Below are 16,750 nucleotides of genomic sequence, written 5' to 3' on the forward strand. Positions count from 1 at the left end.
CCACCTCTCCCTCTTTCTCTTCCCTCCCATCACCCATTCTTTCAAATAAATAAATAAATAAATCTTGAAAAAAAATGGCATTACTATAGTCCTTAATATTCTCAAATACACTTAATACATCTGGGAGGGATATTCTCAATGAACAGTTTTTGTTTCTGTAGATCTGGTGTCAGGCACACAGCCTTATACTCTGTTACAACTTGTTAAAAGGAAAAATGGAATGAGAGCAGAAATTTCAAATGAAACTAAGAGAAAGTAAAGAAAAGCCTTTAAATGATGCTCCCTACAATGTACATTTCCCTTTTTAAATTCTTAGATAATATAATTATTTTTCAGCTACCAACTATTATTATGTCACTTCATAAAGAAGATACTAAACTATTAAAAACAGAATAACGCAAAATTATAATTAGTATGGAATATGATCTCAAAATTTGTAGTTCTACCATGTACTAGTTGTGTTACTGTAGGTAAGTAAATCCCAATAAGCATTAGTTTCCTCATCTTTAAACTGAGAATGATAAAACTGTCAGAATTATATTTAACTGTCCTGACATAGAGAATTCCATTTAAGCATTCTAGAAACCACAATCACCCACTACTCGCTTTGTAATTTATACATTTTTAAGCAAAGTATATCTAAACCTTTCTGCATCAACCATCCCAATGCTAGGATTAGGCATTCAAAGATAAAGAAGAAACACAGTGATAATAAAAACAAAACCCAACATCTACTGTGAAAACAGAAATCTAATACTATAAAGGGAAACCGCACAAGCAAAAGTACTGCCATTATAGTCCTCTATAAACTTTCTCCATTGCAAGCAACTGTACACAAACTCCATTTAATAGATAAATTTTTTCACCCATTATTTCTCATATGGAAATTAACAAACAGAATTTTTACAGGCACTGAAAAGGAGACAGAGAAATTCTGATGTAGCTATAAAAAGAGAAGCAATGGGCCAGCACTGTGGCACAGTAGGCTAAGCTGCCGCCTGCAGTGCTGCTATCCCACATGAGTGCCGGTTTTATTTTTGGCTACTCCACATCCCATTCAGCACTCTGGCAATGTGCCTGGGAAAGCAGCAGAAGATGGCACAAGTGTCTGGGCCCATGCCACTCATATGGAGACTCAAATAAAGCTCCTGGCTCTTGGCTTTGGCCTGGCCCCTCTCTGGCAGTTGCGGCCACTTGAGGAGAGAACCAGCTGACAGAAGACCTGTCTCTTTCTCTCTCTCCCTCTTTCTCTGTAACTGCCTTTCAAACGAATAAAATAAATCTTAAAAAGAAAAACAAAAAGAGAGAAGCAATGAAAAGACAATCTAACTCTATTAAATGACTGAGAAAAGATTCACTCATTGAGAAAAAGAATTATTGAGCCTGCGCTGTGGCATAGAGGATAAAGCTGCTGCCTACAATGCCAGCATCCCATATGGGTATCGGTTCGGGTCCTGATGGATGAAAGAATTCTCTCTCTGCCTCTCCCTAACTCTTTCAAATAATTAAATAATCTTTAAAAAAGAATTGTAAAAATTTCTCACCTGAGGCATATGTCTGCTTGTTCGTTTCTGAGGCAGATAAATAAGCCATGTATATAAGACTGGGTCAATATTAACTGCCAATCCTTGTACATTACAAAGGAGTACTGCACCTAAAAACAAAGATTTAAAATTTGTTACATTTAAATTTTTTTTTACTTTCAAAGATTGCAAAGTTTTCATAAGAACTTAAATTCTTCTACTTTTCAAGTATCACAAGTATACAAAATAAAGGTTTAAAATGCTACACTAAATTAGGAGACTAGGACTTAGTTAAAATTATATCCAATTTTCAACCAATTTTAGCAACTCTATTAGAAGACAGAACATTATTATCTTATCATAATGTAAATATAATATAAAGCAATATTTAATTTGCATTGTTCTAACTTTATAACAATTTCTTCTATCCAAAAATGCGAAAAAACAAGAGAATTTCCTGCAAACATAAAAATTATTTACTAAGACCTTTTGATTTTAAAAGATGAAGCAAATACAAGTAGAGTGTAAAAAACATTTTAATTCAAGAATATATATTTCAATCTTAAAATTTAAAAGATTTTTCTAAAATCCACATAGAAACATGAAACAAGAATTAGAATTAAATTTCCATGAATTTCTTCCTTTTATATGAGCTCAATGTAAAACTTGTAACTTGTTTTACATCTAAAATCACCTAAATAAAAAGCATAACAAATAATGTGATTAACAAGGGCATATTCTACTAAAAATGGAATCACACCAAGAAAGTTCGTTTGGATCCAGAAACAAAGTATTCAACATAGAAAAAAAATAACACGAATCTCCAGAATTACAAGAATGTAGTGGCAAGTACAAGGAAAACTTATTGGGGCCAACAAAATGGTATAGGGGGTAAAGCCACCACCTGTCATGCTGGCATCTCCTACGAGCACCACTTCAAGTCCCAGCTGCTCCACTTCCCATTCAATGCCCTGCTAATGTACCTGGGAAAGCAGTGGGAAGATAGCCCAAGTTCCAGGGTCCCTGTCACCCACGTGGGAGACCTGGAGGAAGCTTCTGGCTCCTGACTTCAGACCAGACCAGCTCTTACCATTGCAATAATTTGGGGAGTGAACCAGAGGATGGAAAATCTCTCTCTCTGTCTGTCCCTCTCTCTCCCTGTAACTCTACCTTTCAAATAAATAAATAAATCTTAGAACAAAAAAAAAAAAAAGGAAAACATTAACAAAACATAATTATTAAACAAAGGGGAAAAAAGTCACTTAAGAAAAAAAAGATAACTTATCATAGGATATAACATATCATGTACAGCATTTATAACTGGACTACTGTGAATTCTGAAGAAAAAAAAAGATCAGTCAAATACTGAGAGTAGATGTATAGAAAAATATTAAGGACTAAAAGCTGGACTTGAAAGATGGCCAATTAGCATTTCTATCATAACCAGTCAATAAATAATGCCCTAAAATGATCAAAAAAGACAAAGTAAAGACAGATTATTTAAAAACATGAAAAGTAAACATCAAAATCACTAGTGAAATGAGGAAAATAGTTACCTTGAGAATGGAACATTTATTTATTTTTTAAATTTATTTATTTATTTTTTATTTGACAGGTAGAGCTAGACAGTGAGAGAGAGACAGAGAGAAAGGTTTTCCTTCCATTGGTTCACTCCCCAAGTGGGCACTACGGCCGGTGTGCTGCGCTGATCCGAAGCCAGGAGCCAGGTGCTTCCTCCTGGTCTCCCATGCGGGAAGAGGGGTCCAAGCACCTGGGCAATCCTCCACTGCCCTCCCGGGCCACAGCAGAGAGCTGGACTGGAAGAGGAGCAACCGGGACAGAACCGGCACCCATATGGGATGCTGGCGCCTCAGGTGGAGGAACATTTATAAAGAGTTTGAGTTGCCTGAAAGAAAATGTAACTGAGATTCTGAAACTGAACAGAGAAAAGGAAGGTACATGAATCTTAGCTTTTTTTCACTAGAGTAAAACTCTAGTTAAACTAGTGAAAAGGTAGAGTCAGATTTTCCCTTTGAAATGTGTTCAATTCATTTTCATGTAACAGCCACAAATTAAGATCCAGTTTTTTCAAAAACATCAGTCAGCACTACAGAAGCAAGTCATTGTAAGAGCCAGAAATATTTTTTAAAAGCATTGTTGTTTTTTAAAGATTTATTTTATTTTAAAAAGACATAGTTACAGAGAGAGGTAGAGGCAGAGAGAGAGGTCTCCCCAGATGGCCGTAATGGCTGAAGCTATGCTGATCAGAAGAGGAGCAGCCAGGACTAGAACCGGCGGCCATGTGGGATGCCGGTGCTTCAGGCCAGGGCTTTAAACCACTGCACCAGTGCGCCACGTCCAAGGAGTAAGAAATATTAATAACAAATTTAGACCTTCAGGGGCCAGCACTGTGCACAGCAGGTTAACACCTTGGCCTGAAGCGCAGGTATCCCATATGGGCACCGGTTAAAGACCCTGCAGCTCCACTTCCCATCTAGCTCTCTGCTATGGCCAGGGAGAGCAGTAGAAGTTGGCCCATGTCCTTGGGCTCTGCACCAGTGGGAGACCCAGAAGAAGCTCCTGGCTTCGGATCAGCATAGCTCCGGCTGTTGCGGCCATCTGGGGAGCGAACCAGCAAATGGAAGACCTCTCTCTCTCTCTCTCTGCCTCTCCTCTCTCTGTGTAACTCTGACTTTCAAATAAAATAAAATCTTTAAAAAAAATTTAGACCTTCAAGTGTTGGAGATATTAGAATACAGAATAGAAAACTACTATGAATAAAATGGCTTAAAAAACCAAAACTATAGAATTGGCCAGCACCGCGGCTCACTAGGCTAATCCTCCGCCTGTGATATCAACACCCCGGGTTCTAATCCCGGTTGGGGCACCGAATTCTGTCCCGGTTGCTCTTCTTCCAGTCCAGCTCTGCTGTGGCCCGGGAAGGCAGTGGAGGATGGCCCAAGTGCTTGGGCCCTGCACCCGCGTGGGAGACCAGGAGAAGCACCTGGCTCCTGGCTTTGGATCGGCAGAGCGCCAGCCGTAGCGGCCGTCTGGGGGTGAACCAATGGAAGGAAGACCTTTCTCTCTCTCTCTCTCTCGCTAACACTGCCTGTCAAAAAAAACAAAAACAAAAACAAAAAACCTATAGAATCGTGAAGACAATAAGAAAATTAAGAAACAACTGCTTGTGGCAGTGTTTAACATGTTTTTAGGATATCTGTATCCTATATCCAAGTGCTTGGCTTCTGTTCTGGCTCCTCTGCCTCAGATCCAGCTTCCTGCTAATGCATACCCAGGGAGGCAGCAGATGACAGCTGGAGTAACTGGGTCCCTGCCACCCATGTGAGCATTATGACTGGTTTTTGGCTCCTGGCCTAGTTACTCCTTCAAATCAATATATAAATCTTAAATAAATCTTTTTTTTTTTTTTTTTTTGACAAGCAGAGTTAGACAGCAAGAGAAAGAGAGAAAGGTCTTCCTTTCGTTGGTTCACTCCCCATATGGTTGCTACGGCCAGCGCACAGCGCCGATCCAAAGCCAGGAGCCAGGTGCTTCTTCCTGGTCTCCTATGCGGGTACAGGACCCAAGCACTTGTGCCATCCTCCACTGCCCTTACGGGCCACAGCAGAGAGCTGGACTGGAAGAAGAGCAACCGGGACAGAATCCGGCACCCCAACCGGGACTAGAACCAGGGTGCCCGCGCCGCAGGTGGAGGATTAGCCTAGTGAACCACGGTGCCGGCCTTTAAATAAATCTTAAACAAATATGATAACAAAAAATAAATGACAAATCTAGTGCATACATGTATATATTTAAGTCTAGCTACAAAAAAGCCAAGTGAAAAATAACTTAAGGACCATGCTCATCACCAGTGTAATATGGTTATAAACAGAATACCAAAAGAAAAGAGAAATCTGAAAAGGAAATTAAGGAATTGCCAAAAGAATAGTCAAGATGCAAAAGAATCAAGACATATAGCAACTCTTATTTCAGCATTTTTAAAAGAATGGTCCAAAGCACCAAATACTGATCAAATCAGGATTTTAAAACATTTGAGTGGTGGGCACATGGCCTAAAAACTAAGATGCTAATGGGCCCTAGGAGGTAGCAATGATAACTCAAATAATTGGGTTCTTGCTACCCATTTGGGAGAGTTCTGGGATTCAGCTATTACTCCCAGCTTCAGCCTAGTCCACTCCTGGCAACTGAAGGCAACTGGAGGATGAACCTGCATCCCATATTGTAGTGCCTGTGCTCAACTCCCAGCTCCGCTTCTGAGTTCAGCTTTCTGCCAATGGCATGCTCTAGTAGGCAGTAGTTAATAGATGGCTCAAGTACTTTTGGATCCTAGTCCTAGACTGAGTTTGTTTTTTGTTTTGTTTTTTTTTTTTTTAAGATTTATTTATTTATTTGAAGTCAGGGTTACACAGAGAGGGGAGATGCAGAGAAAAAGAGAGAGGTCTTCCATCGGCTGGTGCACTCCCCAATTGGCTGCAACTGCCGGAGCTGCAGCGATCCAAAGCTAGGAGCCATGAGCTTCTTCTGGGTCTCCCATGTGGGTGCAGGGGCCCAAGCACTTGGGCCATCTTTCACTGATTTCCCAGGACACAGCAGAGAGCTAGATTGGAAATGGAGCAGCTGGGACTCGAATCAGTGCCCATATGGGATGCCAAAACTGCAGATGGTGGCTTTACCCATTACACCATTGCACCAGCACCTAGACTGAGTTCTGAGCTGGCTCAGTCCAGGCTGCTGTGAGCACTTGGGAAGTGAGCCAGCAGATGGAAGATATCTGTCTCTGTCTGCCTCTCAAAAGAAAAAAATTGTAAAAGTTATGTTATGAATTAAATAGTGCTCTTCTTTTTTAAACTTTTATTTAATGAATATAAATGTCCAAAGTACAGCTTATGGATTACAATGCCCCCCCCATAACTTCCCTCCCACCCGCAACCCTCCCCTTTCCCAATCCCTCTCCCCTTCCATTCACATCAAGATTCATTTTCAATTCTCTTTATATACAGAAGATCAGTTTAGTATATATTAAGTAAAGATTTCAACAGTTTGCACCCACATAGCAACACAAAGTGAAAAATACTGTTGGAGTACTAGTTATAGCATTAAATCACAATGTACAGCACATTAAGGACAGAGATCCTACAAGATATTTTTTAAAAATTGATTAATTTTCTATGCAATTTCCAATTTAAAACCAAGTCGGTTTTTTTTTTTCATTTTCAATTATCTTTATATACAGAAAATTGATTCAGTGCTCTTAACTCAGGTTGTCCTCCCTCTGGTTCTCTTTCCTTTAAATTTGTTTCATTTTTCTCAGGTAAGCTTCCTAAAATAGGGCAAACGGCCACAATAAAGTTCCAGATTATAAGTGACTTTCTTGGAATCACAATGATAATTTACCTTTCTTATTAATCCCAATAAAACTCTTAGAAATCAACCTGACTTGGTACATGGGATCACCACTTCAAAAAAAACAAAAAAAAAACCACGATTTCCCAGGCTCAGGTCACATGCTCAACTCTAGAACTACTCTATGAAATCTATTCCACTTTATTCTTACGGCTTGGAACTATCCTATTTTAATCTAATAACTTACAGCCGTTATCAAATAAGGAAGAAACGGATGCTGAACAGGCCAAAACAAAAGCAGCATCACACTTAACAAAGAGGAGACAGTATAGTAACTGACTGTGATACAATGATTTTTTTTGTTGTTTAACATAATTAAAAACTTCAAAGTTGCAAAACTAATACAAGGAACTCTAAAACAACTGTCAAACAAATCACCCAATTGTTTACAATTTGGAATCAACTGCTTTACTTATACATACAAAAAACACAAATCATTTAGTCTATTTGAGAATAATTGGAAGTCATGTTCTCATTTACCTCTAAAGATGTCACTGTCTGTTTACTAACCAAGGACATACTTTTATATAAATTTACATTTTTGAACATGATACTGTTAAGACCCATTTGTGCATGGTTTAAAATTTTTTTCTAGTATTGAATGCTCCTTAATTAAAAAGAAAAAAGTCTGTCTCACAAACTCTCTTAGTATTCCTGGAAAGGAGAGATATTTCCATTACAAATAAAGAAAAAATGAAACATCACTAAAATGAAGTATTCCTTGGTCTATTTCTTTTAAAACATGTGATTTTCATTATTGAGGATTATTCAGTTTTTGCCAGTAGTCATAAAAGAGATTCAGATTTCATTCCGAAATCCTAGGTGAATAATAGTTAATGTCCACAACTCCTGACAACGCACACCAATTGATTATTTCCACACACCAACCTCCATGAAGTCTGCTCTTCACAGTAGAGTGCAAAGCTCAAACATTTAACCCCCAAGACGGTGACAATAAACAGTCTGATGAGATGAATCCTGCATAGGCATCCCAGCAGGGTTAATTTGAATTTGGCACACTCTGGGCCTTATTTTCTTCATCAAAGATGAAAAGGTTTTGCATTGTACCCAGATAAAGTAATAGGAAAATTATACATAACATATAATACATATTGCAATGTATATTATCTTTTGTAAGCTATGGAAATCACACAATAAGGTACACTGAACCCTGATATATGAAAAACAAATGAAGTGAGCCCTAAAACCATTTCATTTTACCACCATGACAGACACTCTGGGACACAGTGCAGAGAGGAACCCATAGACAATCAAGGACTTCCAAAGTAGAGAAGATGGAACTGAAAGTAAAGGAGACTCAAGTGCAGAGTTCTCAGAACAGAGGACCAAAGAGGAGAGGGCACTTTAGAAGAGACAGTTCCACAGGTCTTCTAAAGAGCTTCCTCAAGTGTTCCACAGAAGGAGGAAAGAAAAAAAGATACACAAATGCCAACAAGCTCATGAAAAGCTGTTCAACATCATTAATAATTAGGGAAATATAAATCAAAACCATTAATACTTCAAAACCATTATCACAGCTATTAAAAAGTAAAAGCCAGTTGTGACAAATGTCAGCAAAGATGTGAAATACAGGAACCCAAATACAGCACTATTCACAAAAGACAAAAGGTGAGAACAGTTAAAATATCCATAAGAGACTCATAAACAAATCATGGTCTATTCATACAATAGAGTATTATTTGACCAAAAAAGGAATGACGTACCGATACATGTTAAAACATGGATGAACCTTGAAAACATTATCTACATGAAAGAGGCTAGACAAAAAGAGACTGACAATGTGATTCCACATCCAGAACAGGTAAATCCATAGAGCCAAAACAGACATTAGTGGTTGTTATGGGCAAGGGGGATGGTGAGTAATTATATAACAGGTATGGAGTTTCCTTAAAAGATGAATAAAAATGCTGTAGGACCAGACCAGATAGAGTTGGTAGGTGCACAACTTTTTTTTTTTTTTTTTTTTTTTTGACAGGCAGAGTGGACAGTGAGAGAGAGAGAGACAGAAAAAAAATCTTCCTTTTCCATTGGTTCACCCCCCAAATGGCTGCTGTGGCTGGCGTGATGCGGCCGGCACACGGCGCTGATCTGAAGGCAGGAGCCAGGTGCTTCTCCTGGTCTCCCACGCGGGTGCAGGGCCCAAGCACTTGAGCCATCCTCCACTGCACTTTCCGGGCCACAGCAGAGAGCTGGACAGGAAGAGGAGCAACTGGGACAGAATCTGGTGCCTCGACCAGGACTAGAACCCGGTGTGCTGGCGCCGCAGGCGGAGGATTAGCCTATTGAGTCACGGCACCGGCCTAACATTTTCAATATACTGTAAACCACTATATTTGCTTAAAAGTTTTAAAATGATTAATTTGTTATTAATCATGCAGACACAATGATGTTTTCAGTCAACTGCAGACTGCATGCATAAATGGTGGTATTCCCGTAAGTTTACAATAGAGCTGAAAAATTCCTATATCTAATAGTAATTTTAACATCATCGCACAATACATGATTCACATATGTGTACTGATGCTGATGTAAAAAAAACCTATTGTGGTACCAGTCATATAAACGTATAGCAAGGACAGATTAAGGACAGTACATAAGTGATTATGACTATCATAAATGGCTGGCTGTCACTGGTTTATGTATTCACTATATTTTTGATCATTATTTTGGAGTGTACTCCTTCTACTTACAGAAGAAGAACATTTAGGAGTAGGCATTTAGAAGCTAAGATGCTCACATTACAATGCCTGAGTTTAATTTCTGGCTCTGGCTCCTAACTCCAACGCAGACCTTTGGAGTCAGTAGTGATAGCTTAATTGTTTTCCTGCTACCCATACCTAAAATCTGGAATGATTTTCCCACTACTGGCTCTGGCTCCAGTCCAGCCCCAGTTGTTGTGGGCACTTGAGGAATTAAAGAGCAGACCAGGAATATGTATCCCTCCTCAAATCTACCTCTAAACTTCAAATGAATAAACATGTCACGTCATGCCAGCATCAGCCTCATATATTTTATGTTCTCCCATTTGATTGCATTTTTCTCTTGAGATTGATTTAATCTTGTGTTGTTTGCACATCATGGCCCTAGCTGCAATAGGCTATACCAAATAATAAAATCATATAGCCCAGGTATGCAATAAGTTGTACCAATCCAGGTTTCTGTAAGATACTCTGATACTCACACAATGATGAAATTGTCTAAGAAAGTTTTCAGAAATTATTCCTATCATCAAGTTATGTATAACTATATATGAATTTCAGCTCAACATTTTAAAAAGATGTATCTACCTATCTGAAATGCAGAAAGAGACAGAGAGAGTATCTTCCCTCCACTGGCCCACTCTTCAAATTCCAACAAAGGCTGGGGCTGGTCCAGGCCAAAACCAGGAGCTAGGTACTCAGACTGCTGTCTTACTTAGGAGAGTTGCAAGAGCCCAAGTACTTGGACCACATATGTTACCTCCCAGGCACACAAGCAGGAAGATGGATGAGAAGCAGAGCAGCCAGGCGTGGAATCAATCTAGCGATATGGGATGCCAGCATCACAGGTGGTAGCTTATCTCACAAAGCCACAACACCTGCCCCCTACAATTTACATTAAATTCAAAAATACAGAATTTGAGAAATAAGTCTGACTAAAGATGTATACTGTAAGTTCAAAATATTGATGAGAACAATTCATGAACAATTACAGAGATACACTGTATTCACACATCAGAAGAGTCAATAGTATTAGTACATAGATTATTCTCAAAATGATGTGCAAAAAATACAATCTAAGTCCCAGACTGCTTTTTCTTATCAAAAATGAGAAGCAGATTCCCCAAGTCATATGGTAATGCAAAAACTAAAGAATAGCCAAAGTAGCCATTTCATTTTGGGTATCTACTAAGAAGAAATGAAAGTACATATCTATGTAAAGACATTTACGCAAATGATCATGGTAGCTTTATTTTTAATAGCTAAATTCTGAAAATAAGTCAATTTGTTAAAGAAAAATTTGAAAATTTATGGTAAATCTATGAAATGTAATATTATATGGCAATAAAAAGAGATGAACAATTTCATGTGTGTTAAATAACTATGATAAATATGTAATTTTGTAACATTTAATTTTTAAAAGTACATATGGGTCCCCGCACCCACATGAGAGACTGGGAGGAAGCACCTGGCTCCTGGCTTCGGATTGGTGCTACGTGCCGGCTGTAGCGAACATTTGGGGGGTAAACCAACATAAGGAGGACCTTTCTCTCTGTCTTTCTAACACTGCCTGTCAAAAAAAAATGCAGATGGTGATTCTAAGAATGTTTTTTTTTTTTTTTTTTGACAGGCAGAGTGGACAGTGAGAGAGAGAGAGAGAGAGAGAGAGAGAGAAAGGTCTTCCTTTAACATTGGTTCACCCTCCAATGGCCGCCACGGCCGGTGCACCACGCTGATCCGAAGGCAGGAGCCAGGTGCTTCTCCTGGTCTCCCATGGGGTGCAGGGCCCAAGGACTTGGGCCATCCTCCACTGCACTCCCTTGCTACAGCAGAGAGCTGGCCTGGAAGAGGGGCAACCGGGACAGAATCTGGCACCTCGACTGGGACTAGAACCTGGTGTGCCGACACCACAGGCAGAATATGTATTTCTAACAAGCTCCCAGATGATGCTAATGCTCTGCTCCAAAGTGAGGACATGTCCAGTAACAAGGATAGGAAAGTAGATGATAGATGGACTAGTGAAATAAAGGATGATGAGCAAGAAGCAGTAAAAGGTCACATTTAAGAAAGTGGTCATGTAATTACAGTGAGACCAGCCAGCATAACTATGTGTTTTCTGATTTCAAAGAGTTGTTGCCAGCAACATAATGATAACACCTTAAATGGTGGTTATTATCATATCCATATGCAAAAAATAAATAAATAAATAAATACCAAGAACAAAACAAAAGCAAAAAGAATAACTGAACCGTGATTCTTATGATTTTCCTTCAGGTTGCAAAATAAAAATAACAGCATTTTTCATGTGATAGGCATTACTCTAAGCATTTCCTAGGCTTTATCTCATTAATTTTAACAACAATCTAAGGACGAGGTTATACATTAAACTCGTTTTATAGATGTTAAAAGCAAGTCCAGGAAAAATGAAGTAACATATCCAAGATCATAAAAGCTAATAACCTCAGAGAACCATTCAAAACCAGGTCTGTTAGACTACAAAGACCTATACTTACAACCTTTATTCTATAATCCTCTCAAAAAGTTCTCACTCGCCTATTCTCCACTGATGGCTATTTATAAAATACATAATTCAAGCAAATACCCTCTTTGCTCTATGTCCCCTAAGTTCTAAGTCTTCTTTTCCCCCATTAAGTTTTACTGGAAGCCATGTTAGTTCCCATGGCTTTTTTTCCCCAACCTTTCCTCTATTAACATTATTTTCTATCCCCTAATGATATAGCAGGCTTTGACTTCATGTTTATTGTTATACTAAGGATTAAAAAACCCAATGACAGCACTTCTAGTACCTTGGAGTCAGAATAACGTCAAGATCTATTAATTTTGAACTAAAATCCTAAGTTTAAGCAGCTGGCCATTTTACAGTCCATGTTCCTTTAAAGCAAGTTAGCTATTGTGATTGGCAAATAGGAAAAGGAAATCAATATAAATAGAACCCAAATGTTGTGTTGATTCAGACACATTTTTTATCAGCACCACTGAAATTATCCATTTCTTCACAATTAAAGATAAATCCTTTGCAACAAATGGTAATCTGAATAAAAAGGCAAAAAAAACTCATAGTGTACCATGATTAAAACTTACATATAATTGCAAAAGATAACTTTTAAATTGAGGTCTTCCTTAGTTTTTTTTCTCCTGGTTATCAAGTTGTATAGTAATGACAGGGCATTAAAATAAGTGGTAGGGTACAACAGGCACCACAAGGTGGTGCTAATATCCTCTCATAATTGGCTGGTAGACCACTGAGGCCATCTAGATGTGTCCTAAAGTGAAATTCTCCAACCTTCAGGGTGGCTACCAATTGTCACATTTTCTAGTCCAAGAGAAAAAGAAGAACAATTTAATTAATAATATTTGAAGGCTTCTGATAGTTGGTTATGTGAAAAAAAAAAAGTGGCCTTAATTTATTTGAGAGGCAGAAAGAGAGAGACAGAGAATGGTGATTCCTTTCACTGGGTCATTCTCCAAATGCCTACCAAAGGCCATGGCGGGACCTGTGGTCAAAGTCAGGGGTTAGACGCTCAATCTAGGTCTCCCACATGGGTAGCAGGATCCAATTATCTGAACCATCACCTGCTGCTTCCCAGTATTGAAGTCTACAGGGATCTGGAATTGAACCTGGTTATTCTAACATGGGATGGACATCGTTTTATTTATTTATTTATTTATTTATTTATTTTTATTTTCCTTTATTTGAAAGGCAGAGTTAGAGAATATAGATGGACATAGAGAAAGGTTTTTCATCCACTGGTTCACTCTCCAGACGGCCACAACAGCCAAGGCTGGGCCAGGCCAAAGCCAGTAACGTCTTCTGGGTCTGCCACGTGGTTTCATGGGTTTAAGCACCTGGGCCATCCTCCGCTGCTTTCCCAGGCAGGGCAGATTAGAAGGGAGCTGGATGGTAAACGGAGCAGTGCCCATATGGGATGCCAGCATTGCAGCTGGTGGCTTTACTTGCTACACCTCCACAATAGCCCTGGGATGTTAACCATTGTCTGAACCACTAGGCCAAATGCCTAGCCAGAAAAAAAATTTGTAATTTATAATACTCTATAATTAATATTTGGGTTCACCAGCTTCGTTGTCATATGGTTGTAATATTTTCCATGTACAGGAGGTAAGTCTATAAGCAACTATCTTAATACTACTCTCAGATACATTAATTACACTTTATGATGAATAAACTACTGTCAACCACAATCAAGACTACTTTATTTAAAGTGTTCTTGTGGCACACTTCTGTAAATACTAATAAAGTGTCTTAGTATTATGAAACCCATACTGATACTGCCAAAATCTGTTGCCCAGATTAATACCTTTTTTAGTTCTGTATACTTACTCATATCATACTCTGAATGTAATGGACTCTCAGAAAAACATGTTAGAGTTTCCCCACAAGTGGGATTCTGAAGGCACTAAGCCAACTCCTGGAGTCAGAATTCCTGATGTTGTCTCAGAACCTGTCAGACACACAGAGTTACAGAAAGAAAGATGGATGAAGGGAGGGAGGGTGGGAGCGAAGGAGGCAGGGAAAGAATAAAGGAAGGAGGGAGGGAAGGATATAGCAAAGAGGAAAAAGGGAAGAAGGGCAGGAAGGGAAGAAGTTAGGCCGAAAGAAATGCAACTGGTCTGGCTAAAAACAGCAGCAGCAGCAGAAGCAGCCGCTGCCATTTATTTAAAAAATGGGGGGGGGGGGGGAGGGGGAAGGGGTCTCTGTGGCATAGCAGGTGAAGTGGCCTCCTACAACACCAGCATCCTATATAGGCACTGGTTAAAGCCCAAGCTGTTCCACTTCTGATCCCTGCTAACGCCCTGGGGAAAGCAGTAGAAGACTGCCCAAGTGCTTGGGCCCCTGCCATCCATGTGGGAGATCTAGAAGAAGCTCCTGGCTTTGGCCTGGCGCAGCACTGGCTGTTGCAGCAATCTGGGGAATGAACCAGTGGATGGAAGATTTCTCTCTCTGTGTAACTCTCCCTTTCAATTAAGTATATACATTTTTTTTTAATGGAGGGCTTCCACTGGGCACATTTATTATATAAGCTACATGCATACAAGTATACACACACACATACATGCATGCACAAGAGTACACCAAGAGTTCATTGGAAAATGGAATTACAACACAAGTTCATTTTGGTCCAAAAGATTTTGAAAATCATGAATAACTGTCTCAAGATACACATTTTCCATAAACTTTTTCAGGATTTCTCTACATAGAAATGCAAAGACCTACACCATGTTTTCCAGACTTTTATTATCACTATAAGGAATCAATTTCATTACAATAAAACTTATATGGCGAGCAAATAAATTTTGTGAAAATTATGGGCATCATTATCTGCAGTAGATAAATCTAAGGACTACAAATTCTGTGTGTGTGTGTATGTGTATAAAATACACAAAGCTTTTTAGAATGGAAAGGCAATCAAAATCACAGGTAATATTACACAATAACACAGTGCAGTCTTCAAAATCCTTTTTGTAATTTTTAAAAAGATTTATTTATTTGAAAAGCAAAGTTGGGGGTAGGGGGTGAGAAAGAATCTTTCATCTGCTGGTTCACTCCCCAAATACTTGAAAAGACCAGAAATTGGCCAGGGTCTACCCAAGAGCCTGGAACTCTATCCGGGTTTCCTACGTGGGTACAGGGGTCCAAAAAACCTGGCTATTTTCTGCTGTTTTCCAAAGCACATTAGCAATGAGCTAGACTGGAAGTGCAGCAACCAAGACACCTGCTGTGCCACAATATGGAGGGATTGGGATGAGAAAGAGATTTAGTATTTTTACTGCTACAAATGAGCCTTAAAATATATAATTCAAGACCTGCTTGGAATATATTACGCCACATTAGGGGGAAAAGACTTTTGGGGAGACTTAGGGTCAAGTAATTGGAATGATGAAAAACCGATCCAGGAATGTCTCCAGGCCTATCTTTGCTTAACAAGTGGTAAAATGAGAGGTCAGTTCTGTGAGGTAGAGGTAATAGGCTAAGCCTCCACCTGCGGAGCCAGCTTTCCATATGGGTGCTGGATTATGTCCCAGCTGCTCCTCTTCTGATCCAGCTCACCGCTTCTGGCCTGAGAAAGCAGTAGAAGGTGGCCCGAGTGCTTGGGCACCTACAACCACGTGGGAGACCCTGAAGAACCTCCTGGCTCCTGGCTTCAGATTGGCCCAGCTCCAGCCACTGCCAGTCATTTGGGGAGTGAACCAGCGGATGGAAGACCTTTCTCTCTGTCTCTCTCTCTCTCTCTGTCTATAACTCTACCTATCAAATAAATAAAAAATAAATAAAATAAAATAAGGATTTTATTTATTTAATTGAGAGGCAGAGTTACGGAGAGGGTGTAAGCAAACTGCTAAATTAAGACTGTGTTTTCTCTAAGGAGCATGTCAATGTACTCTGAGGTTATCCCTCTCTCTAAATTTATGAGCCAACTTTTATTTTCCTGATACTAATAACCCTTCAATCCCTCATTACATACAACCTCACATGTCAAATAATTAGAATGCTAAGGATGTTATACCTAACTTCATACATTTAAATGTTTTACTACCTAACCTTCTTTAAAAAAAAAACTAAACATTTATTTGAAAGTCAGAGTTACATACGGGGGTGGGAGAGAGAGAGGTCGGTCTTCCATCCACTGGTTCAGTCCCCAAATGGCTGCAACAGCTGGAGCTGTGCCAAGAGCCAGGAGCTTCTTCTGGGTCTCCCACATGAGTGCAAGGGCCCAAAGACTTGGGCCATCTTCTGCTCTCCCAGGCCATAGCAGAGAGCTGGATCAGAAGTGGAGCAGTCAGGACTCAAACCAGTGCCCATATGGGATGCCAGCACTGCTCCAGCCTTGGCTCACTTGGTTAATCCTCAGCCTGTGGCGCCAGCATCCCATATGGGCGCCAGGTTCTAGTCCCTGTCGTTCCTCTTCCAGTCCAGCTCTCTGCTGTGGCTGGGAGGGCAGTGGAGGATGGCCCAGGTGCTTGACCCCTGCACCCGCATGGGAGACCAGGAAAAAACACCTGGCTCCTGGCTTCGGATTGGCGCAGCGCCGGCCGTGGTGGCCA

At 39.7% G+C, this 16,750-nt stretch overlaps 1 protein-coding gene across 1 annotated transcript in view; it reads right to left on the reverse strand.

Moving 5' to 3' along the window:
• Positions 1-16,750, reverse strand: part of VPS13B (vacuolar protein sorting 13 homolog B) — a 785,675-nt gene that overhangs the window by 485,505 nt on the left and 283,420 nt on the right. Inside the window, 1 exon segment of the mRNA XM_062188180.1 lies at positions 1,545-1,654. Coding sequence (XP_062044164.1) covers positions 1,545-1,654 — 110 coding nt within the window.

This window comes from Lepus europaeus, chromosome 4 (genome assembly GCF_033115175.1).
Source record: "Lepus europaeus isolate LE1 chromosome 4, mLepTim1.pri, whole genome shotgun sequence".
NCBI lineage: Eukaryota > Metazoa > Chordata > Mammalia > Lagomorpha > Leporidae > Lepus > Lepus europaeus.